The sequence below is a fragment of the Mirounga angustirostris genome, unplaced genomic scaffold (genome assembly GCF_029215605.1).
Source record: "Mirounga angustirostris isolate CCGP_5_RB_7025 unplaced genomic scaffold, mMirAng1.0.hap1 SCAF_3, whole genome shotgun sequence".
Taxonomy (NCBI): Eukaryota; Metazoa; Chordata; class Mammalia; order Carnivora; family Phocidae; genus Mirounga; species Mirounga angustirostris.
In genome coordinates, this window is record NW_026991711.1 from 71584702 (window position 1) to 71611479 (window position 26778).

General features: G+C 39.2%; 1 protein-coding gene across 1 annotated transcript in view; it reads right to left on the reverse strand.

Moving 5' to 3' along the window:
- MTUS2 (microtubule associated scaffold protein 2) overlaps positions 1–26778 on the reverse strand; it is a 383491-nt gene that overhangs the window by 166086 nt on the left and 190627 nt on the right. Inside the window, exon 4 of the mRNA XM_045869255.2 lies at positions 21078–21239. Coding sequence (XP_045725211.1) covers positions 21078–21239 — 162 coding nt within the window. The remainder of the gene's footprint in view (positions 1–21077; positions 21240–26778) is intronic.

The following is a 26778-nucleotide window of genomic DNA, read 5'->3' on the forward strand; positions in this document are numbered from 1 at the left end:
TAAGTAAGTTGTGGTGGGAAAATACTTTGTATTTTTGAAACTATACAAACAGAGATTAAGGTTTTATTCATTGTGGCAGTTTTAGTGAGGTAAGCCTAAATGAAAGAAATGGTCTGGATTGTTTGTCTCATTCGACCTAATGATTTACTTTCACGTTAATTTGAAAGCATAATAAAATTGTGCTTTTCAGAGCTAACATTTTCTGCCCATAAATAAAAATCCCTAGCATGGTCTAGTTAGTATTAAATAAGTACCCTCATGTTAATATTCTGTTTTGCTCCACAGGCTGCATCAGCCCTTTCTTATTTTCTGAACTATTTATTCCTTAAAAGGTCCTTCATATTCTTTTATTCATTCATTCATCATATATTTATTGGGTGGCCCCATTGTGCTTTATATGGTATTAGCTGCTGCAGATTCCAAGGTGAAAAGACAAAATCCTTCCCCTGAAAGTCACCAAGTAGTGGGGCATGTAAATAAGTAGACAAGATAACATAGCAAGTGCCAGCCTGGAGTCCTGAGTAAAGATTTCTCTCCGGGAGCTCCCAGGAGAAGCCAGGTAGGGCTTCCCCAAAGAAGGTAACTCTTGAGCTGAGATGTGAAGTATGCAGAAGAATTGCCAAGAAGGAAAGGATACAACCAGGTGGGGGGATCATGTGCAAAGATACATGGGATACGGGGCCAGCCCACTCAGGGCCAGTAGGGTGGAGTATGAGACTGGAAAGTTTGCTTCTTGGGTCCAGCCTACCTTGTCTCTGGCCTTCCAGCATCTCCCACTTCACTAGCGAGATGACTATTCTGTTTCCCTCCAGCATTTCTGAATTCCCCTGAAAATCCAATGCAAGGCTAAAAAAATACCACTGTTCATTTAAGTACTTAATGTGCTACATATATACTTCTTGCTTTCTTTTTTATAAATGCGAAATTATAAATGAGATTGAGGTTGCCAATGAATGGAATGATGACTAGTGAAAAAAAGACAAAGTAAACAGGAAGTTAAACTGTTACTAGCTGCTACTGTATGGAGTTTAAGTTTTCCGGTTAAGGTGACAGATCGAGACTCTGTCATCACATGGAAATAAATATTTAAATACATTATTTCCATTTTTATAAAATGTTACGTGTTCATTGTACAAAAATGAGAAAATACACTTTTTCTTCATTTCTGCCACTTCCTCACCCAGCAATAACCCCTATGAACCCACTGAAATGCATTATTTCAGACCACATTACGTGTGTGTGTGTGTATATTCTTAATATTATAATACAGTTTTAAACACTTTCTATTGTGAAATATAATACTTAAAACTTAGTTGTACAGTTTAACAAGTAATTAAAAGCAAACACTCATGAAGTTTTTACACAGGTCAAGAACTGGAACTTTCAGACACTACTGGCACCCAAAGCTCAACATGTTTAAGCTTCTTCCTTCTCACTCGAGGAAGCCACTGTCATGCTGTTTTTGGTCATGATTCCTTGCTTTTCTTCATAGTTTTGCTACTCCATATGCAGCCTTAAGCAATATCCTTAAGTCTGTTAAGTCTTAAACTTTTTATCAGTGAAACCATACCCTGAATATTTTGCTGTCTTGCAATTTGTACTTAACATTGTAACATTCATGCAGCCCTAGTCCATGGTCCCTGCAAAACAGTGATCCATGGTGTGCATATATCACAGTGTAGTTGTTTGTTCTGATGGAAGTTTGAGGTATACCACTTCTAGTTTTTAGCAATTATAAGCAATGCTCCTTTGAACATACTTGTATGTGTCTCCTGGTACACGTGTGTGCATCTCTCATATATGTACATGCAGAATTCTTAACTTAAGGCAAGTGCAAACATTACAAGACAATGCCACACTGTTTTCCAAAGTGGCTACATCCATGTCCCTGTTTCCTGGTAGGACTGTACAGGAGTTTGTCATATACTACATCTTCATCAACACTAGGGAAGGTCAGATTTTAAAAGGTCACCATTCTTATGTGTGTACATCCCACTGTGATTTGAACCGCATTCTGCTGGTTACCGATGCAGTTCAACGCCCTTTTCATATATGTATGGAACATTTACTTTTTTTTCTTTTGTGGAATGTTGGCCAAGTCTTTTGTTCCTTTTTTTCCCTGCTTTGTTTTGCACTGACTTGGATGAGTCACAATATAATTTTGTAACCTTTTAAAGAACTTAATATATTATGATCATCTTTCATGAGAATATTCATCTACAATATTTTTCAAGTGGAAACTGATTACTAATTTGGTGGCTTAACTCATAATTGAGAGAGTAGACATTTTAAACTAGGAGTTGTGGTTAAAAATACCAATTATTTTGAAGTGGGAGTTGGAAGTAGGAAAAAGACATAATGGGGAGGAGGTTGTTTAGGATATATTAGCATATCTGTTTAGAGCCCAGACACTCAGCTTTACTGTTTGCTTAGTTGTGTGACCTCAGACAGGTTTCTTAAACTCTCTGAGCTTTGTTTTCCCAGGTATAAAATGGGCAATAATAACTGTAGGCTCCAACACTAAGGAAGAATACAATGGTATAGTGCATTAAAAGTGCTTAACATAATGCCAGGGACTTATTAAGCATGCCAAAAAACAGTACTTATTAACAGTACTAACAATAAGGTTAATACTTAATTATTAAAGATATTTGTCTAGAACCTATCGATTATAAGCACTGGTTATGAAATCATTAGTGAATGAGGTTGCTATTATTCCCCTTTTTCCAATGAAGTATCCAAGGTCAGAAAAGTTCAGTAATTAAATCAAGGTCACACAGCTATTAGAGGTGTGATCACAACTAGAATCTGCATCTAACTTCAAAGCTCATTCCCTAGTTTCTCTGCCACCCAAATTCTACGTGATAGAAATTCACTGTAGCTTATTAATTAAGTCATTCCATTCACTGGAACAAAAATCACATGGAGAAAGAAATATGTCCAAGGTGGCTTTTGCTTTTTAAAGCCTAAAGAGGTATAGCCAATTAAAAAAAAAAGGACCCAATTTTTAAATTTTTAATAATTTTTAAATAAAGGTCCTAGAAGTTGTCACTTTTCCCCCAGGTCATGGGCACAAAAGTGCTGCATGCTGGCAGCCAGAGCAGACTGGTGCTCTGCTGGGTGGTGTTGGTCACAGCTGGCATTGAGGAGGCCCAACACTGTCAGAATTACCCAGTGCCAGGGCTACAAAATGGGCACTGGGTGCAAGAGGGAGATTTGCAGTCTGTTGCTCAGGCTTGAATTCAACCCTGACATCTGGTTTTGTTACTTTGGGCAAATTACTTGATTTCTCTAATCCAGCTTCCTAATCTAGAAAATAGGGTTAAGAAGAGTACTTGTGCATCATGGGTTATAAGTGAGAACAAGATGAGATGATGGGTATGGCTAAGTATACAGTAAGTACTCAATAAGTGCTGACCATCATTATCATAGTTGCTCATCAATGAGCCATACCTCAGTTTGGCCTGTATAATATTTAACCTATTGTCCCAGCTCGGATCCACAGCGTGACACTGTCATGATGGTTTAAGTTGCGTATACTGAATAATCAGGCATTCTACTCTTACCCGTTCCCCAACTCTCTCCTGCCATGTAGACTGTTCAAGAATCAGAGCTTCTTTTGGGCCAGAGGACTCTGTATTTCAGGGTCCTGTCTCTGGTGGCCATATACTGGCTTCTCATGTTCAATATGGGGCCCAGGTAACCTCAGGGAAGCCATAAATAAATCAGATGACACATGGTTGCAGGCAAATTGCTTTTTCTTATCTGACACAAGAACAGTTCTAACCACATTCAGGCTCCTTGGGGGTCTCATCTTTCCTCCAAGCCCTTACATAACAAATATGGTTTCCTTTATAAGAGGAATTCTACTTGATCTTCTCGTGATATTATATATTCTAAAGTCCTACATCCTAATCAATGTCATATTTAATCAGCCAATCTTCCAATAAATAAATGAATGCAGGATATTAGAAAAAGAAGAAGCATTGGAGGAAGACCTCAACTAAAATCTGGAGTTGGCTACACAGTAACTCTGACACCAGGAAAGTCACATTTCATTGTGTCTAGAAATGAGGAAAGAAGTACTCTACGGTGTTGCTCCAGTGTTTAGGAAGAGCATGAGTTTAAAGCACTTAGGGCAGAGTCTAGCACATAATACTAGGCAATAAATTGTAGAGATCATGTTCATGATGATGGCGGTGGTCATCAAGATGGTCAAGACCTAGGCTAGTGAAGGACTCATCATAGCTAAGCAATCAATACATGGTCATCTTGAATGAGAATCAGATGTCTGGCAAGTGACTGGGAGTGGCAGGGCTAGGAGAAAGGCATCATAAAGGGAACAGCTTGAATGAGGAAAGGCACAGGGACAAAATGTGCCTTGGCTTATTCAGGGAACCAGAGGTGCAATGTGGTGGCATGGAAGAAAGAAGGCTAAAGTGTTAGGCAGGCACACTCAGGAAAGGCCTATGCCAGGCTGGGCGAAACCACGCCCCACAGGGCTAACGAGGTTAAAACGGTCACCGGCAAGACCTCCATGGACCATCCCCCCACTTCTTCACAGGAACATTAACCCTATCTTTTAGAGGCAAACAATGGGAAGAGCTTTGGCTGGCCCAGACCCGTGGCCTCGACCACTGGCGGCCAGATGGACTATAGGGTGTCTGACAGTTACCTCTACCTCATTATAATATTAAAATCTCCACCCAAGGAAGAGCGCAAACCTCATTAACATAACATGATGCACGTATAGGCATGTTTCCTAAGTATGCATGCACAACTATGGCCCCCTCTACATGCAAGGACAGAACTCCCCTTTCTAAATATCTATCCTAAACCGAAATAAAAGAAACCCACTTGCCCCACTTGGGGAGTCAGTTATTTCCCTCAATCTCCTTATTTGCTGCAAATAAAGGTTACTTTGTGCCACAGCCCCACCTGCTGTCATCTCTGCCTATAACTCACCAAGGAGCAAAGTCCCCTTAGTTCGGTTACACGGGGAGTCTGGATCTGTGCCTGTAGGTAATGGGGAGCCACTCAAAGGTCCTAAGCAGGGGAGTAACAGGACGAGATTTGCATTTAGAAATGTGAACTGCCACTGCCAGCAGTGGGGGAGGGTGAGAGGGAGGGATTTAGATGCCTATGGGTTAGGCCAGTTGGGGGACTATTGACTAGTCAAGTGTGGGGCCCAAAGTCGTTCTCAATACAAATATACTGATTAATGGATTAAAAGTGAAAGATTCGAAGACTTTGCGATGTCCAAGAAGTGTGTTATTTTTCTCCAATTATCTTAGAAAATGGATGACTGACATTTGTCTCTTTCTTATATTTGCATTTTTTCTACTCCCTATGAAGATCGTAATTAGTATGAGGCAGTTCATCAATGTAAGCTAGCCAGTAGAATATACAAATCTGGAAAGAAATGAAAAGTTTTAAACACTAACACGTAATTAAAAGTTCCACATTCATCACGCTAAGAGATTGCACGACGTTGTGGTAGCAATTTGCATAACAATGCATTTATGGCACAGGGGGCAGATTTGTGAAACACATAAGTGTCAGAAATCACAATGGAAAACACAGCTCTAAAAGACCGTTTGCATTAATTACTGCCAGACCAGCTCCCATAGCTCTTTGAGGCTGACAAGCAGAGTGGGCAAAATACCAGGTGCGTAACCTTTTAGATACGTGTATATACTCTTAAATGAAAGTTGGGTTTTTGTGCCCTACTTTTGAGGATCTACCACAAAACAAAAGGTTTCACACCAGCCTGCGGGCGGCTTAATAGCAAGGTGAGTCATGGCATTTTATAAATTCTCCTCTGGGACTATGGATTGTCCCATAATCCTTCCCAAATCACCTACAATACTCTTGCTGTTTTAATGAATGACTTTGAAAGACATAGCAGAGGAAGACAAATGTCTCTTTCCCCTTACTTGGATCATTCTGTGGCATTTAATTTAATTAGCACAATTAACAAATAATTGTTAAATAGCACCATAGACCACTAAACTGGCAATAGAGGATGAGGTTATTAAGAGTTTTAAACTCAAGTGCCCTAAAAAAAACAACAACAAAATGAAACTGTCCCATTGAACTGCTTAAGGGACAATTTTTGTGTAATGATTAAGACCAAGGTGGCCTCAGCAATAAAATCAGAGACTGATGAAGCAGCTGCAAATTTTCTGTGCCATTTCTTTTTCATGCAGTCTTTTGACTATATCATAGCCATCAAGTTCCTCCATAAAAGGAGTGGAAGGGGAAAGGTGAGTGTGTATCTTTTCAATTTCAGATCTAATTGCTGGCAGCCCTAGTCCAAGATTTTAAGGGGAGGGAGCCTTGGGAACCTCTAACACAAAGAGGAAATTGCTGTGGTTCACCTGCATGGAATGCTATTCCCCCCCTCCCCCCACTGCTGTCTGGCACTTTCTACCAATCCTTTAGGTCTGTGTCTGCGTGTTTTCTGCACACTACATTATGTCTATATAATATGCCTTCATTGTACACTCATTTCTCTTTCACAGCACTTAGCATAACTATAATTAAATAATTTAGTATGGAAATACAGATGTTTTTCTCTCCTGTTATGCCCTCAGATCCACAGGGACAAAGACTGTCTGTCTCATACATCATGATTTCCCCAATTATCCAGCACAGCACTCAACTCAAAGAAGGGGCTCAGTAAATATTTGTTGAGAGAGCGGATGCTCACCCAACCAAATTCCACCTGTCCTCACTCCCCCAGATTACAATGAGTTGACTCTGGTGTCACAGCTTGTGATTCATAGCACCTCCTGGCTTGCTGTGAGGGGGTTAGGAACCTCCCCACTGCCGGCCAGAAAGAACAGCAAACAGGCCTTCCAGGACACCCAGCAGTGATGAAGTGGACAGTTCCTCTTTCCAGACATTCCATGCATCATCCCCAAGATATTTTTCTGTCTCCGTGACCTCATGCAAAGGAATAGTCTCAAATTTATTGCTTTTCTTTTTCTCCATCAAAGATTCTTTCTAAACGCTTCTACTCTCCTCTACACTCCTCTATCCCCAACCTATTGCTGGCTCCCCTGTTGGCTTCACAATGGCAAATAAGTTGAAGCTGTGTTTGCAACTGAGACTCAGCCTCAGGGAGAACACAGTCAACACAAAGCAATAACACTGACTATACTGAAAAGCCCAGCTCAGCCTAATGGCTTTGAACTTGCCTCCTTCAGGGGCCACTCCTGGGAGGTTTCCGAACACTCTTGAGTCAACATGAGCTTCCACAGTGTGAGGTGCCATGACTCTTTCATTGTCATTGTCAATCCTCAAATCATCTAGAACCAAGATTCCAGAGCAGCTAAAGTGATCCTTTCACCTGCCCTGTTTTTTCCTAAAGCAGAATACCTTATTTCAGCAAGCTCTTCCTCAACCTCTTCATTTAAGATGTGCTCAGAAAGGGGCACCTGGGTGGCTCAGTTGGTTGGGCGACTGCCTTCGGCTCAGGTCATGATCCTGGAGTCCCTGGATTGAGTCCCGCGTCGAGCTCCCTGCTAGGCGGGGAGCCTGCTTCTCCCTCTGATCCTCCCCCCTCTCATGTGCTCTCTCTCTCTCTCATTCTCTCTCTCAAATAAATAAATAAAATCTTAAAAAAAAAAAAAAAAAAGATGTGCTCAGAAAGGAGAGATGATGTTTGGCCAGACTGGAGGGATGGCGGGAGCGCCTGTGTGAGTACCTCTCTCTGGCCCACGTGCATGTCGAAAGCTCAGTAAACACACACTTTAATAATGTGGACAAAACACTTGTATTTTTAAATGATAGTCTGCCTGGAAATACTTAAATTTGTGGAATTTAATTCAGAAATAACAATCTGCCTTTAAAAAGTTGTAAAATGGAATTTTTATAACGCAAGTGGAGTTTCTGGAGCTCGTAGAGTAACAGCCTCAGTATTCCCCAACTTTTTTTCCCTCAGACAACAAGCTACCAACTGTTCGTTTTCTATATAACCATAGGAAATCCTTCCACACCTTAGGCTGAATAAAGTAATTTTATTTTCTATAATATGTCATGCCAACAACACAGAATCAGAGGGCACTTTGACCAAGAAGTAATCTATCTTCAGATCAATATTTTCAACTAAAAGTATTTTCCTATTTGCTACAACAATTGCAAACCAGTTTGAAGAGGCAATGGGTGAAGCTATTGATGTAAAATTATAGGGATCAAGGCACTCTTGAGATTTTGTATTTGACGTGAACAACAGAAAAATTTTTCAGGAAAATTTTGAGAAAAAGGACTATTGAAAGACCAAAGCTAAGTTTCTAAAATTCTTGGGAACTTTCCTTTTGCACACCCATCGACAGGATGTTCAGTATCTTTTTTAATCATTAGCTCTCAACCTACAACTCTCTGTTGTCATTGCATTGATATCTATGAGGTAATGAGCATTATTAACTTAACAGGAAGACAATATTATGGGAGTAGATCATATTTTACGCCTCCATGTTTAGTACAGTGTACTAGCTCTCAGCCTGTGTCTGAAAACCCAGGGAAGGAAGGGCATGGGCAGACCACAGAATTATTGTAGGGAGTCTGAGATACTCTATGGGAGGTCACTAGCATTGTCCTACAAAGAAGAACTCGGTCTCTAAGATGTAATTTTCAATGGTAGTTATTTCAATAAAATGTAATTAACTGGCCTCCATCGAGAATAAGAATATTTACGGAGCATGGCACAGAGGTTAAGTATGCAGGTTTCAAAGTCAGACAGACCTAGCCTGATTTCCGCTGTACCACATAGAAGCTGCATGACCCTGAGTGGGGGGTGGTTACTTAATTTTTCAAACCTCAGTTTCCTCTAGAATTAAGTGGGGCAGAGTATATAAATCCCTAACCATCCTGCATGGTACATAGAGGACGCTCGATAAATATATCTTTTAAAAAGAAGAAAAGAACAGAAAAAAAAAGACTTGAAAAAACAATTGTGTTATTTATATGCCTGGTATCTGAAACATTTTGCATCCTTCTAATTAGCAACAGAATACTGTACTTAAAACAAATTAATGTCAACTCATTTGCCATCATAAATTAAACTGAGACAACTCTCACTTGGGAGGGATAGACTATGCACATGCTAACCATTTATGTCTAAGGCTTCTCTGAACTCTTGCTTATTGAGGTAGATTTCATAAAGGCAGACTCCTAGATTATATTACTTTAGTTTCAACTTAAAAAAGCTCTTCAAGCAACTCCTATTTAATATTGTATCGTTGATTTAATTGACTTATGGCTATAAGAAATGGCTACAAGTCAAAATATGTCTGTCATGTGTATAGCCATATTCCAATGGGACTCAGTATTTCCACTTTTAGGAATCTACCATAAGAACATGCATGCGTGGGAATGGGTTACTGTAGCAGGCTTGGACTGCTCAAACCCTGCATATTCTCAAGAAGGGTCTGTTTTATCTTTTTTTTTTCCTTAACATATATTGCATTATTTGTTTCAGAGGTACAGATCTGAGATTCAACAGTCTTGCACAATTCACAGTGCTCACCATAGCACATACCCTCCCCAATGTCTATCACCCAGCCACCCCATCCCTCCCACCCCCCACCACTCCAGCAACCCTCAGTTTGTTTCCTGCAATTAAGAATTCCTCATATCAGTGAGATCATATGATACATGTCTTTCTCTGATTGACTTATTTCGCTCAGCATAACACCCTCCAGTTCTATCCACGTCGTTGCAAATGGCAAGATCTTATTCCTTTTGATGGCTGCATAATATTCCATTGTGTATATATACCACATCTTCTTTATCCATTCATCTGTCGATGGACATCTTGGCTCTTTCCACAGTTTGGGTATTGTGGACATTGCTGCTATAAACATCGGGGTGCACGTACCCCTTTGGATCTCTACATTTGTATCTTTGGGGTAAATACCCAGCAGTGCAATTGCTGGGTCGTATGGTAGCTCTATTTTCAACTTTCTGAGGAACCTCCATACTGTCTTCCAGAGTGGTTGCACCAGCTTGCATTCCCACCAACAGTGTAGGAGGGTTCCCCTTTCTCCGCATCCCCGCCAACATCTGTCCTTTCCTGACTTGTTCATTTTAGCCATTCTGACTGGTGTGAGGTGGTATCTCATTGAGGTTTTGATTTGGATTTCCCTGGTGCCGAGCAATGTTGAGCACTTTTTCATGTGTCTGTTGGCCATTTGGGTGTCTTCTTTGGAAAAATGTCTGTTCATGTCTTCTGCCCATTTCTTGATTGGATTCTTTGTTCTTTGGGTGTTGAGTCTGATAAGTTCTTAGATTTTGGATACTAGCCCTTTATCTGATATGTCATTTGCAAGTATCTTCTCCCATTCTGTCAGTTGTCTTTTGGTTTTGTGGACTGTTTCTTTTGCTGTGCAAAAGCTTTTTATCTTGATGAAGTCCCAAAAGTTCATTTTTGCCCTGGCTTCCCTTGCCCTTGGCGATGTTTCTAGGAAGAAGTTGCTGTGGCTGAGGTCGAAGAGGTTGCTCCCTGTGTTCTCCTTTAGGATGTTGATGGACTCCTGTCTCACATTGAGGTCTTTCAACCATTTGGAGTCTATTTTTGTGTGTGGTGTAAGGAAATGGTCCAGTTTCATTCTTCTGCATGTGGCTATCCAATTTTCCCAACACCATTTGTTGAAGAGACTGTCTTTTTTCCATTGGACATTCTTTCCTGCTTTGTCAAAGATGAGTTGACCATAGAGTTGAGGGTCCATTTCTGGGCTCTCTATTCTGTTCCATTGATCTATGTGTCTGTTTTTGTGCCAGTACCATACTGTCTTGATGATGACAGCTTTGCAATAGAGCTGGAAGTCCGGAATTGTGATGCCGCCAGCTTTGCTTTTCTTTTTCAACATTCCTCTGGCTTATTCAGGGTCTTTTCTGGTTCCATACAAATTTTAGAATTATTTGTTCCATTTCTTTGAAAAAAGTGGATGGTATTTGGATGGGGATTGCACTGAATGTGTAGATTGCTCTAGGTTGCATTGACATCTTCACAATATTTGTTCTTCCAATCCATGAGCATGGAACGTTTTTCCATTTCTTTGTGTCTTCCTCAATTTCTTTCATGAGTATTTTATAGTTTTCTGAGTACAGATCCTTTGCCTCATTGGTTAGATTTATTCCTAGGTATCTTATGGTTTGGGGTGCAACTGTAAATGGGATCGACTCCTTAATTTCTCTTCCTTCTGTCTTGTTGTTGGTGTATAGGAATGCCACTGATTTCTGTGCATTCATTTTATATCCTGCCACTTTACTGAATTCCTGTATGAGTTCTAGCAGTTTTGGGGTGGAGTCTTTGGGGTTTTCCACATAAAGTATCATATCATCTGCAAAGAGTGAGAGTTTGACTTCTTCTTTGCTGATTTGGATGCCTTTGATTTCTTTTTGTTGTCTGATTGCTATGGCTAGGACTTCTAATACTATGTTGAATAGCAGTGGTGATAGTGGACATCCCTGCCACGTTCCTGACTTAGGGGGAAAGCTCTCGGTTTTTCCCCATTGAGAATGATATTCGCTAGGTTTTTCATAGATGGCTTTTATGATATTGAGGTATGTACCCTCTATGCCTATACTCTGAAGAGTTTTGATCAAGAAAGGATGCTGTACTTTGTCAAATGCTTTTTCTGCCTCTATTGAGCGGATCATATGATTCTTGTTCTTTCTTTTGTTAATGTATTGTATCACGTTGATTGATTTGCGGATGTTGAACCAACCTTGCAGCCCAGGGATAAATCCCACTTGGTCGTGGTGAATAATCCTTTTAATGTCCTGTTGGATCCTATTGGCTAGTATTTTGGTGAGAATTTTTGATCCATGTTCATCAGGGATATTGGTCTGTAGTTCTCCTTTTTGATGGGGTCTTTGTCTGGTTTGGGGATCAAGGTAATGGTGGCCTCATAAAATGAGTTGGGAAGTTTTCCTTCCATTTCTATTTTTTGGAACAGTTTCAGAAGAATAGGTGTTAGTTCTTCTTTAAATGTTTGGTAGAATTCCCCTGGGAAGCCATCTGGCCCTGGGCTTTTGTTTGTTGGGAGATTTTTGATGACTGCCTCAATTTCCTTAGTGGTTATAGGTCTGTTCAGGTTTTCTATTTCTTCCTGGTTCAGTATTGGTAGTTGATACATCTCTAGGAATGCATCCATTTCTTCCAGGTTATCTAATTTGCTGGCATAGAGTTGCTCATAATATGTTCTTATAATTGTTTGTATTTCTTTGGTGTTGGTTGTGATCTCTCCTCTTTCATTCATGATTTTGTTGATTTGGGTCATTTGTCTTTTCTTTTTGATAAGTCTGGCCAAGGATTTATCAATCTTGTTAATTCTTTCAAAGAAGCAGCTCCTAGTTCCGTTGATCTGTTCTACTGTTCTTTTGGTTTCTATTTCATTGATTTCTGCTCTGATCTTTATTATTTCTCTTCTCCTGCGGGGTTTAGGCTTTATTTGCTGTTCTTTCTCTAGCTCCTTTAGGTGTAGGGTTAGGTTTTGTATTTGAGACCTTTCTTGTTTCTTGAGAAAGGCTTGTATTGCTATGTACTTTCCTCTTAGGACTGCCTTTGCTGCATCCCAAAGATTTTGAATAGTGGTGTTTTCATTTTCATTGGTTTCCATGAATTATTTTAATTCTTCTTTAATTTCCTGGTTGACCCATCCATTCTTTAGTAGGATGCTCTTTAGCCTCCATGTATTTGAGTTCTTTCCGACTTTTGTGATTGAGTTCTAGTTTCAAAGCATTGTGGTCTGAAAATAGGCAGGGAATGATCCCAATCTTTTGGTGCCGGTTGAGACCTGATTTGTGACCTAGGATGTGATCTATTCTGGAGAATGTTCCATGGGCACTAGAGAAGAATGTGTATTCCATTGCTTTGGGATGGAATGTTCTGAATATGTCTGTGAAGTCCATTTGGCCCAGTGTGTCATTTAAGGTCTTTATTTCCTTGTTGATCTTTTGCTTAGATGATCTGTCCATTTCAGTGAGGGGGGTGTTAAAGTCCCCCACTATTATTGTATTGTTGTCAATGTGTTTCTTTTCTTTTGTTATTAATTGCCTTATATAATTGGCTGCTCCCATGTTAAGGGCATAGATATTTACAATTGTTAGATCTTCTTGTTGGATAGACCCTTTCAGTAGGATATAGTGTCCTTCCTCATCTCTTATTACAGTCTTTGGTTTAAAATCTGATTTGTCTGATATAAGGATTGCCACCCCAGCTTTCTTTTGGTGTCCATTAGCATGGGAAATGGTTTTCCACCCCCTCACTTTCAATCTGGGGGTGTCTTTGGGTCTAAAATGAGTCTCTTGCAGACAGCATATCGATGGGTCTTGTTTTTTCATCCAATCTGATAGCCTGTGTCTTTTGATTGGGGCATTTGGGCCATTTACATTCAGGATAACTATTGAAAGATAGGAATTTAGTGCCATTGTATTGCCTGTAAGGTGACTGTTACTGTATATTGTCTGTGTTCCTTTCTGGTCTATGTTGCTTTTAGGCTCTATCTTTGCTTAGAGGACCCAAGAAGGGCCTGTTTTAATTGACTGGACCTTGGCCAGCTCCTGGAAGCCTGGCTTTTGGAATGTTCTGACTGATAGAGTGTTCTCCATACCTAAAGCCTGGGGTCACACTCTACCAATTTGCCTAGATGGTTTACACATTCAGTAAGTGGTACATCTCTGTGACTGATCCATAATAAAACCCTCTACAATCAGGCTCAGGTGATATGCTATTACACATCATTGTGGAAGGAATTAAATACATCTGTGACATTCTACTGAAGGGATTCTTGGAAGTTTGTGCCTGGTTTCTTCTGAACTTTGCCCCATAAGCTTTCTCCCTTTGCTTTTTTTTTTTTTTTTTTTTAACCTCTGGATCCTTTCACTGCTATAAATTGTTAACAATGAATAAAGCAACCTCTGAATCCGGTCAGTACTTCTTTGGAATCAAGCTTGAGGGGGTCTTGTCAAACCCAACAAAATATGTTTTTGCAAAATAAGTTTACTGCAATTGTTTCATGATATTGAAACACTGAAAACAATTTAAATGAACAGGTATAAACAGTTCTACAAATTAGGCTAAATCAATGTAAAGTTTTTGTAATATCATTAAAAACAACATTTTCATATATTTATCATGACATTGGAAAATGCTTGGGATATAAAGGTACCCGAAAAAGCAAGATCCAGAACTATATATAAAGCTTCAACCCAAGTATGAAAAAAGTTCCCCACCTGTACAGAAAAAAAGACTGGAAGAAACGATGCTAATATATATTAGTGGCTATTCATGGACAATGAAGTTATGAAATATTTTATTGCTTCATTTTTTCTGTATTCTTCATGCTTTCTCCTCAGAGCAAATTATTATCCTATTTTTACTGACTTATTTTAATATATTTCAGTGCCAAATTAAAACATGTATGGAAAAGTTCTAACAATACAGAAAGAAGATAAAACTGAAAAATGAATATTTTCTTCTCATTACAACTTCTCCTTCAGTTGGGACACTACACTGCTAATAGCTGTTAACTACTTAAATGATACTTTCTATGCCTTTTCTATAAATATACAAAAAAGCATAGATAAAAAAGATTTATTTTTATTTCAGGTTTGGCAAAAATGGGATTTTCTGCAGCTTTTTTCCTTTGTAACAATGTATTATGGACATCTTCCCATACAATACATACAGATCTGTCTCATTCTTTTGAAAGATTACATACCAATCTAGTGAATTGATGTATCATAGCTTACTTAAATATTTTCATACTGATGAATATTTTAGATTGTTTCCAATTTTTTAGTATTATAATCAATGTTGCAAAGAAAAGTGCCTGGACTTATGTCATTGCTGCCTAATCAAGAGTTTTCATGTGAGAGATTCCCAGAAGTATAAACACTGGATTACACATTATATACACTTAAATTTTCATAGATGACAAACTGCCTTCTAAAAGCTTATACATATTTATATTCCTATTAATGCTACTATAGTGTTCATTTGCCATATTCTTACTAATGCTGGTTATAATAAACCTTTTTAATTTTTTCTAATCCAAATGAAAAAGATGGTATGTCATTAAAAAAAAAAACTAAATGTACTTAGTTACTAATGCTTTTGAACATCTTTTCATATGTTTATGGTCATTGATTATTTTGTACTTCTACTGTGTGAATTACCCATTCATATCTTCTACCTATTTTTCCAAGTAAGTTGTATTTTTCCAATTTTTTTCATATAACACTTTCTTGCAGCATTTTCATTCAGTTTATCTCCTTAATTCTATGATGCCTTTCATTGTGGAAATAATTATTGAAATAATTATAAAAGCTTATAGTTAAGTTTTTATATAGTTAAATCTATCAGTTTTTAAACATTTCCAGGTTTCTTTTTTTTTTTTTAAAGATTTTATTTATTTGTCAGAGAGAGAAAGAGAGAGAAGTGAGCACAAGTAGGGGGAGTGGGAGAGGGAGAAGCAGACTCCCCACTGAGCAGGGAGCCCGATGCGGCACTCGATCCCAGGACCCTGGGATCATGACCTGAGCTGAAGGCAGATGCTTAACCAACTGAGCCACCCAGGCATCTCTCCAGGTTTCATATCATGTTTAGAAAGGCTTTCCCTATTCCAAAATTTTAAACTACTTTTTAATTATTTTATTATCAGAATAGATATGTTTAAGACAAAGTTGTCCACTATGTTGTTCAACATATACATTTTTTAATTCACAGAAATAAATCTTAAAATCTTAAAAATTTGGGCTAGTAAATAAGCTTCTCTCTTCTGAAAAAGTGACATGCTCTTTTTTTTTTTTTTTTAATCCCAGATTGTGTTTTCTTCTTTTGTTCTTGTAGCCAGGAAACTCTGGGCCTAGTTTTATCAGGATTTTCTCTTTTTATTACTTGGAGTTTTATCCTTGAAGCTGTGTTATTCTGTGACCTTTACTGAATGCTACATTGGATCTTTTCTGAAGTTAGAAAGCAGTTAAATTATAAATAAATTAGAAAATGATTAAAGAAATAACAAAGGGAAAATGATTACATGAATAAATAATAAAAACTTATTATATTTAACTTAAACTTCTTCAGGTCATGGTTCTTAATCCACTTTACTATGAATTCTTGGTTTGCTAGAATTAACTGGAATCCCACTGATAAGATTATAGATCTCTTGCTCTCACTCTATTAGTTCATAACTGTTTACCTTATTGTGAGCTTCTTAAAAAATAGAACTGTTTTAATTTTCCTTGAATCCAAGTCACCCTACAGCTTAAAATAAGCACTTCAATGTTTCCTGAATGAATGAACCAGAAAAAAGTCACTCACAAAAGAAGCTCACATCAGAAATCTAGGTTAAAGGCAACAGCCCAAGTACTCCCTGGGTATGTTCTGTTGTGGGTATGTGTTGTATCTACAATTGTGGATGACAGTAATTGAGCAGATGATCCAAAGATACAAGAGCTCTGCCATCATTAGCCTGGAATCACCAAGGGAAAGAAGCAAAGCATTGCAGTTTAGAAATGTTTCCAATAACATGGGTTAAAACAAGGGTTGGCATTATCTAAGTAATTAAGAAACCCAAACACCTTATAGTCCCAAGAAATCCAATTATTTGGGATTTAATTATAATCTGCATGCCTACCTTTTGCTTTTTAAGTAGCTTGATGACACAAGGCAATGTGAAAGATGATTTTGTTTCCAAAACTAGATTTCATTTAACTCAGAAATTCAAACCAATGGAATAAATGCAAAGCTAAAATTCAGTGATAAAATTTATCTTTTAACAATGTATTGTTTCACATCCTGAGTCTTGGTTTGCCCATCTGTAATTTATAAAATAATACTTTTCTCCCTACCTCTCAGAGTTTTTGTGAGGACAAAATTAGATTTAGTACATTAAAGTATATTTATAAAGTAATACAAAGTGGAAGAGAATTCCCATTATCAAGATCACACAGCTTTCAAAAATCTCTTATGTAGCTGAAATATTTGAAAAAATAATGAAATTTTATGGGCTTAAATACTGTTGCTACCTTTCCTTCTCTCCTCCACACCTGACGTACTTGATTTCCATTTAACTGTACTTCAACTAAAACAACCACTCCTTCAACACATTTTGCTATATTATTACATAACACTTTCAACATATACTAAAGTAGAGATACTGGTCTAGTTAGTGTAATGTATCCTATTAGTCAACTTCGACAATGAGCAATATATGGTCAATGTTGTTTCATCTTCTGTAAACACCCTGACTCCACCTGCCATCATCCTGAGTTACTTTAAAGCAAATCCCAGAGAGCATACCATCGCAAGTGTGAATGTCTAAAATATGACTTTTAAAAAATCTAACCACAATTACTACATCATGTTTAAAATATTACCAATAGGTTCACATTTCCTCAGTTATCTTCGAAAAAAAATTGGGGGGTGTGTTTATTTGAACTGGGATCCAAAATAAGATCCATACTTTGCATTCCCCCTCCGTCTCTTTTTACCCCCCCCAACTGTTTTTTGCTTTTTGTTTTTTACAATTTTTGTTGTTGTTGTGTAAATCAGTTGGTTTGTCCTATAGTGTTTCCCACTGTTGGGGTCTGCTAATTCTATTTCCATGGCGCTATTTAATATGGTTCTCTGTCCTTGTATTTCCGGTAAATTAGTAGTTAGATCTAGAAGCCAGTTCAGATTCATTCTGCCCCCAAAACCAATTCACAGATAATATATATATTTTCATCAGTATAGTTTATAACGTCCAGTTGTATCTTTCAATTGTATCTTTCATTGCCTTCACCCCTGATTCACTAGAAGCTGTGAAAAGATATGCTATCCTATGTTGTCAGGTAGAATACTTTTATAAGAGAAACTTCCCTTCATCAACTATTTGATTGTCTTGAGGTACAAACTGAACAGAAGATGAAATATTTTATTATTTTCCTTATTTACCAGCTTTCAAAATAACAGGTGGTTTCCTAGCATCCTCCAAAGTGACTAGTTTCTGTTTATCTTTTGTATCATATGCCCTCGTAGATATACATATATTTTAGTGAATATTAATCCACTGCAGCTATTATGAATCTTATTGATATTCAAACATTTTTTTAATCAGTAAGAGCTTATTCAGTTTGACATTTGTGTCCTTTTGATATAACTCTAGTAGTCTTTGAATTCTTCTTGGCTTTCTGGCAAGGCAAGATGCTCTAGGACCTGCCCTGGACCTGGAAACCAGCCATTTCTTCAAGGACCCCTATCTGCCTCTACTGGGAAATGTATTTAGAGATCACAATCTGGGCACTGCTTGTGCCCTTTATTTTTCCTAGTCTACCTTTGGAAAAGATTCCTAGAGGTGGGACTGCTAAGTCAAAGAACAAATGCTCATGTGATTTTATTAGATAATGCCAAATTCCCCTGCACAAGATGCGTCCTAGGTTCTATCTCACCGGTAATGTGTGAGAGTGCCTTTTTCCCTGCACCTTCCCAACAGCACATGTTTTCAACCTTCTGGAATTTTGCCAATCTACTAGGTGGGATACTGTAGCCCGTTGTAGTTTTACTTCACATTGTTCTTCTTATGAGTGAGGTAGATTATCTTTTCATGTTCTTTTTCTAAGAACAACTGTCCAAATTCCTAGCTTATTTTTCTACAACAGTGGTTCACAAAACATGACCCCAGATCATCAGCAGCAGCATCACCTGGGAATTCATTAGAAATGCAAATTCTCAGGCTCCACCCTAGACCTACTGAATGGGAAAACGTGTACTACTAGAAGGTGATTTTGAGGGCATATCATTATGTGATAAAAGCAAGATAGAGAAAAGTACGTAGAGTAGACCACCTTTTTCCTAAACAATAGGGACATTGTGTATATATATGTAAATACATATATATACATACATGTAATATTAATTATTATTATTAATTACTGAATGAGATACTCTGGGGATAAGCCCCACTAATCCATGTTTTAACAAGCCCGACAGGTGACCCTAATATACTAAAATTTGAAAAACTTGCCTATAGGGTCGATTCAACATCTGTATTTCAACTTCCCTTAAACTTGCCTAATTATTTTCTATTTAAACTAAGGCCAAACTGTTAGTAAACTGGAACTGAAAGATCCAAATGCCATGCGGCATTCATACATTAATTGGTTGATGTATCCAATCATTAACGAATAGATGTTAAGGATCACTATAGATCACTGTAGCAGGCAGTGGGGATACTGTGCTAAAACAACACAGACATGGTCCTTGGCCCCCAGAAGTTTTCCTTCCTCTGAGGAAGAACAAAACAGGTAAGTTAAGTCTAACCAAAGAGGATTACAAAGTGCCACTGCATCCTAGAGCAAGGGGCTCCAGCTAGTCTCTGGGTCAGGGAAATGCAAATTAAATGAACATTGAGATAGTATTCTACTCCCATCAGATGGACAAAGGGATCACACCTATTCCTCACAGGGATATGGGCGGACATGTGAAACACCGCAGCAACTTTGAGAAGGAATCTAATGATACCTATTAAGGCATCAAACACAGCCATCCATTCCCAGGAATCAATCTCGTAGAAAGAATGCCTCTCGTTCAAGGACATTTGCTGCAGCATTGTTCGTAGCTAGTTACAGAGTGAATGTTCACAGTGGGGAATGGTTGAATACATAATGGTATATCCACACCAGGCAGCCATTGTAAAGAATGAGCCATGCCGTGATTTGAAGGTATTTCTATGATGTACTCTTTGAATAAGGAAAGCAACATGTAGAAAAATGGGGCTAATAAATTCTCAGTTATAGAAACCCACATAAACCCATAGATGCATGTTGGCATGTGATTATTTGAGCATAGATGAAAAATATGGAAGAATAGATATGAATATGGATAAGCCTTCTACAGTGGATTAGGGCTCAACACGTATCCTCTCTTTCTTTTCGTGCACTTTCTTAATTGTGCAGAAGATGGATGGCTCAGAATGGCGAGCTTGGGCACCCCGCAGACAAACAGACGTACTTGGTGAGATGGGGGCAACATGTAGGCTGCCCCGACAAGCACCTTCACTGGTTACACCTGGGCACCAGCTGACTGCCCTGCTTCGAGTCACTAGCTTCATGGGTGTGGAGGGGCAGGGCATCCCTTCTGCTGGCCTGGGTCTAACAGACACAGCTTGGTTCTGGAGCCCTTTTAAGGTAACTGCTGCTCCCTGGATCCCAGCTTGGGGGCCGTGAGCCTGGAGCCAGAGGTGGGGCACAGAACTCCCAGATCCTTGTAGAGACCGCAGCTCCTGTGGGGTTCCATGACTCCCTCCTGGAGGTTAGAAGCTTGGTTCTATAGTCCTTCCAGTGATTTCCCCAACATGGGACTCCAGAGCCAAATGCCAATCTGCCTAAAATAGCTTGATTCTTGTTTGTTGTGGTGGTTGTTTGTTTGTTTGTTTTCTTGCAATCAAACTATATGATTCAATGGGTTACCAGCCGGGGATGGAGTGACAGTTGTAAGAATTTAAACATATGAATATGAGAAAGTACCTTGAAAATAGTGGTATTATTGTTATTATTATTAATTTTTACTTTTTTAAAATTTTATTTTATTATGTTATGTTAATCACCATACATTACATCATTAGTTTTTGATGTAGTGTTCCATGATTCATTGTCTGCGTATAACACCCAGTGCTCCATTCAATACATGCCCTCTTTAATACCCATTACCAGGCTAACCCATCCCCCCACACCCTCCCCTCTAGAACCCTCAGTTTGTTTGTCAGAGTCCGTAGTCTCTCATGGTTCGTCTCCCCCTCCGATCCCCCCCCTTCATTTTTCCTTTCCAACTATCTTGTTTCAGAGGTACAGGTCTGTGATTCATCAGTCTTACACAATTCACAGCACTTACCATAGTACATACCCTCCCCAATGTCCATCACCCAGCCACCCCATCCCTCCAATGTTATGATTAATTTTAAATGCCATTTGAAACTCATCTATCATCCCATCTAAATAACTTATGTACATGGGGGCTTTGAAAAGACTTTTTAATGCAGAAAAGGCGCTCCACTGTGGAGCTTCTCCAAGGCACACGGTCTTACCAGCAGGTGTAGCTGTGGATTTGGGCGCCGGAAGCAAACTCCTGCGGGGTGTTGTCACAGTGGAGGATGCTGGAGGAGCTGCCCGGCTGGCCCCCTTGGGTGTGTCTTTGGAAGGCAGAGCTGCCTTCAGAGCCGGCTGGTCTTCACTCCCAAAGGTTGACCCTGTGGGAGGCAGAGAGTGTGTTAATTATAACCTCATGAAAAATGGATGGACCCTCCTTGCCATTTGCAATTGCCAACCAATCCTAACGCCGTCATCTGCTTTAGAACTTGACCTGACTCTTAGTGAGTGGCCTTGAAAAACATTTCTCTGGAACCAGAAGTGGAAAAGAGCTCCCTTTAGTCATCGCAGAAGTCTGTCATTCAAATCCTCTGTGCAAGGGGCTCCACAAAAGACAAGAGCAGCCTCTGAAGATTTTCAACCCGTGTGTGCATGCGCACACACACACACACACAATTTGCTTATGTGGATGTGTAATTGTGTGTAAACTATGCATTTCTTTGATAACTCACGGAGGATGAGCAATCCTTTTTCTGAAAACTAGTGTGAGTGACCCAGGAGAGCTGAGAGTAAGAAGAGATGTGCGCTCCAAGAAGGTCATGGAGAACCTCCTGACACCCAAGTTACTTGACCTTCAGAACAAGAGGCATGGGGTGAAGGTAGAGTCGCACGGAGCACGGGGACAGAGAATCTCTCTGACAGCCATGAAGGTTTTTGCCCGAAAAGCTGAGGCCTCACCAAACTACGAAGCCCCTAAATTAGAGCCTAGCTTATTGCAAAGGCAGAAGATGCTTATTGATCATTTCAGTTTACTATTCAATATAGAAACAGACTCTTTGTCTACAGGACAGTTTGTTTATAAATGAGTGCTCTGATACTCTGAACATATGGCATACTGGGATATGTGTCAGGTTTAAATGCACAAGGCCCCAAATTTTCTTCTAGATCTTTCCAAACCTACTGTGGCTTATACATCTGTCATCTCTTAAAGACAATGACACCACCATCTAGTCCCTGTTAAAGGATCAGTCTTTTAAGTACACCTCTGAATACAGCTGCGAGGCCCAATCCACTAAATTAAACAGAGCCTGAATGTATTGGAACTACTGCTTGTTTGGAATGAAACTATCCAGTTAGAAACGTGACCATGTACTGTGGAAAAAATGCAATGACAGCTGGAAGTAGTATACAGAATTTTAGAGAAAGATTAATTTTTTTGTTTTTATTCATTTTAAAAGGATAGGCATAACATTCTATTTAGATAGGGCCTGCATAAAAATGATAACATTATTCAAATAGCTTTAATATTCAAAACATCCAGGAATTTCATTCAACCACTTAGAGTAAGAGATTGCTGCTTTCCTCCCTCTGAAGACCTGAAAGTCTGTTTAAAATCGGTGAGATTTGTTTTGTTTCTAAAGAAAAACGTATTTAGGAAAGAAAAAGAATGTGCTATTTCCCAGCACAGAGCCTATGTCCTACAGTTCTTTTTAGGTCTGTGCAAGGTTTTACATAGTTCTAAACAGGGCTAGGAGAACGCATTTGATCTATGCAAACAGAACAAATGCATCGAAACTTGACCAAAAGGATCTGCCCTGTATCCTGAATGTCAGATAAAGAAGTAAGTAAGCACCTGTTTGATCCAAAAACTTCATCAGGAAAAGGGACACCACACACCTGAAAAAAATAAGTCTTAGCATCTGAATAATCCCGTGGGCTCACCAGTCCAATCCTAGAATTTAGAGGATCTCTGGAGGTTTGCAGGATGTTTCAGATGGAAGGAAGGGGCCCAGCCATTGTATAGATCTCACATGGAATTACGTACTACTTAGCTTACCACTGACATATTGCTGGAATAATCTATTCACTAAAATATGTAGTGGAAGCTGAATTGAACATAAAAAGTTTCACACAGAGCCTTTTACTTAATTATTAAAGTTTCTTAAGGGAAATGTTTTGTATCATTTGTAAAGTTCAAATGCCCTTTTATCAAAACCTCTCGCACCTGGCATTGTCCTCATACTGAAATTTATTATTCAGAGCACATGTCAATTTAGAGATTTGGCAGCTTTCCAGGGTGGGAAGGAATTCATCTACTTGAAGTACAAAGTGTCAAGGAAGCTATGTGGGTGATGTACTCTCCTCTGAGGTCTTGAATTAACAAAAAAAGAAAAGAAAGCAAAATAAAATAAAATAGAACTCTATTCTTGTCCACCCTTGTGAGATATAGCTGGCAGTTAACAGTATTACTCTTTGAAAACTAGCTTAAGTCAGCCAGTAATTAAAGACTCATTATTTAGTAAATGAAAAGTGTTCAGAATGGCTGCTGAATTCTATAAATGTTCCTGCTACTTCGCAACAATGCAGGCAACATTAAACCACGGTTTGATAAGAGGAAGAAAATAACTGGAAATAAACAAACTGCTTGTGTAAGCCAGGAAAATGTTCCCTTGTCAGAGTCAGTCGGTGGAGGTGGTTCATGAGTCTAATTCTGTCCCCAAATCTGGCCCGAATGATCCAGGTTATCACCTGGATAAATGGTGCAGCCCGAGGAGCAGAACAGCCAGGGTGTGCGCACCCCCTCCTCCACCTCCCACCTCTCTGCCCCTCCGTTTCTTCGTCTGCAAGCACGGATACTGAGCATGGACCTCACAGAGCCATTGTGGGAAGGAAAAGAGCTAATGCTCTTTTTTTAAATGTGAATTTTTAAATGTTAAAGCAAGAGTCAGGACAAGAAAAGAGTGGTGTCTGGTGCAGAGTGAGCTCTTCTGTGTTAGTTACGAACACACACAGGCTAGTTTTCAGTTCAGCGGTTGGTCATTACAGCAAATCAGTTTTTCATGGGAACCTCCAATGTATCCAGGGATTAATTTCAGATGCACTGCTCCAAGTGAGAAGAAAGGAAAGGATTGAAATAAATCTGACAGCAACTGCAGGATGGAAGACTAAAGAGATACAGTGTGATTGTCCTTCAAAACATAGGATGAACTAGTTGAGACACAGGAAAAGGGGAGAATCAGGACATAAGGGACCATCACGCTTGAGAGTATCGAACATTGCAGGTTCCACTACGAGTGAAACTGTTAGGACCCAGGGCATGAGCATGATATCAAAACAGCTTTCCAGATTGCTTGTTGCAATTCGCACCCACCACAGGTAGTGACTGTCAGACTTTAATTATGAAATTCATTTTAATTTCTAGATCTCTGACAGGCAGTGAGGTGGAACACTTTTTTCATATTCAATTTTTTTCTTCCATAAGATACCCGCTCATAACCTCTGCCCATTTTTCTACTGAAGTATTTTGCTTTTCTAATTGACAGGTAGTTTTTTTTTTTTTTTTTTTTATTCCGGATACTGATCCTTTCTTGGTATATATTTCAAATGCTCTCCCAGTCTTTGACTAGCTTCCACAGTGGTGCCTTTATTCAGAAGTCTTTCATTTTAATGTAGTTGATTTTTCTCAGTCTTTTCCCACTTGATTTGTACGTTATGTGTCTTAGCTTTTCATTGTCTACCTGAGATAATAAAGATGTTCTCCTACGTATTCTTCTAAAAGGTTTAAAACTTTGTTGTTCACATTAGATCACTAATCCACCTGGAATGGAGCATGGAGTAGGGGCTGGATTTCTTGTTGCTGTTTTCTATATAGACCGCCAATTATCCCAGCCCTGTACATTGGACAGTCCATCTTCTCTGCAATATCTGACTACCAGCTGTTGTGTGTCAAGGTTCCATACAGGCCTGATTATTAGAGTAAGCTAACAACCCCCAAATTTCAGTAATTTAATGGGGCGCCTGGGTAGCTCAGTCGGTAAAGCGTCTGCCTTTAGCTCAGGTCATGATCCCAGGGTCCTGGGATTGAGCCCCATGTCTGGCCCCTGCTCAGCGGGGAGCCTGCTTCTCTCTCTCCCTCTGTCCCTCCCCCCTCCCCTCTGCTCGTTCTCTCTCAAATAAATAAATAAAATCTTTAAAATTTTTTTCAGTAATTTAACATAACAAAAGTTTATCTCTCAATCATGAATCATCTCACACCGGTAATCTGGATAATCTGCCATCCTGGGGAGCTCTACTCCAGGCAAGAACTCAGGGACTCTGGCTCCTTCCATCTTGTGTTCTTGCCCTACTCTGGGGTTCTCAAGAGACATTAATATGCAGTTGGCATATGGGGAGAAAATGAATTATTCATGGAAGGATTTTTTGGGTCAGGCCTGGAAGTCGGGTGTAACACTTCTGCCATGAGTCCAATGGCTAGGAAATGTAGTTTAGTTTATGCCCAGGAGAAAAAGGGAATCATTTGGTGAACACCTATCCAATCTGCCACTTGAGGCTCCATTTCTAAACTCTATATTTGTTTCATTGATCTCTTTCTCTATCACTATACTAATACCATACCATATATATTTACTATCATATAAGACAAGTACCTCCAACTTCATTCTTTTACTTTACAATTGTCTTGACCCAAATATTCTTGACCTTTCTCTTACATATAAATTCTAGAATCTGGGGCGCCTGGGTGGCTCATTCGTTAGGCGTCTGCCTTCGGTTCGGGTCATGATCTCAGGATCCTGGGATTGAGCCCCACGTCGGGCTCCCTGCTCAGCAGGGAGTCTGCTTCTCCCTCTCCCTCTACCTGCCTCTCCCCCTGCTTGTGTGCATGCTCTCTCTCTCTCTCTCATATAAATAAATAAAATCTTTAAAAAAAAAATTCTAGAATCTACTTGTCAAGTTCCAGGAAAAGTGGTCAGAATTTCCAATTAGATACAATTAAATCTTCTTTCTGAACTGCAACATAACTGAAGGAAGAGCAAGGGCAGATCTCATGTAACAGGCCATGGAGAGCAAGGGCTAATACCTGTTAGCTCGGCAAACATATGCTGAGCACCAATTATGCTCTAGGTGCCATGTTAGATGACAGAGATACAAAGAAGGCAGAGTTCCATGAAAAAGCAAACACCAAATAAGTGCTTCTAAAAAAAGGCAGCACTAAAAATAATAATAATAAAATTTAAAAAATAATAAAATGGGGCGCCTGGGTGGCTCCGCCAGTTAAGTGTCTGACTCTTGATTTCAGCTCAGGTCATGATTTCAGGATCGTGAGATGGAGCCCTGCATTGGGCTCCGTGGTCAGCCAGGAATCTGCTTCTCTCCTTCTCCCTCTGCTTCTGCCCCTCCCTCCAGCTTCTCTAAAATAAATAAATAAATCTTTAAAAAATAATAATAAAATAAAAATAAAAAGGGGCAGCACTACTCCTTAAGGGATCAAAATTTGGGATACTTTAGGTTGAAGCAATATTGGCATTTAGTGGGTAGGGCTGTCACTACCTCTGTTCAGAAGACATGCAGAAATATAAGAGACCATGGAGAACAGGGCTAATAAATGTTAGCTGAGGGGTACCAAGGCAGAGAGAAAAAAATAACATTTTTAGTAAACAATCACATTCATAAAGGGAATTTCTCTATACCATTCTTAACTCTGTGAGTTGCCAGCTTATTGTCCTTAATTCTTTCCTGTTTCAATGCCAGTGATGCACCCTGAGCTTGTCATGTTATCACCACTGAAGCATGAAGGTATTCCTCTTATCATAGTAACTAAAGAACAATAAACTCCTGTTTCACTGCTGGACACTGTCCATCTTTTATAGATATCCAAATCATCATATCATCCACTTACTGCTTGGAAGGTAAGATCTACTT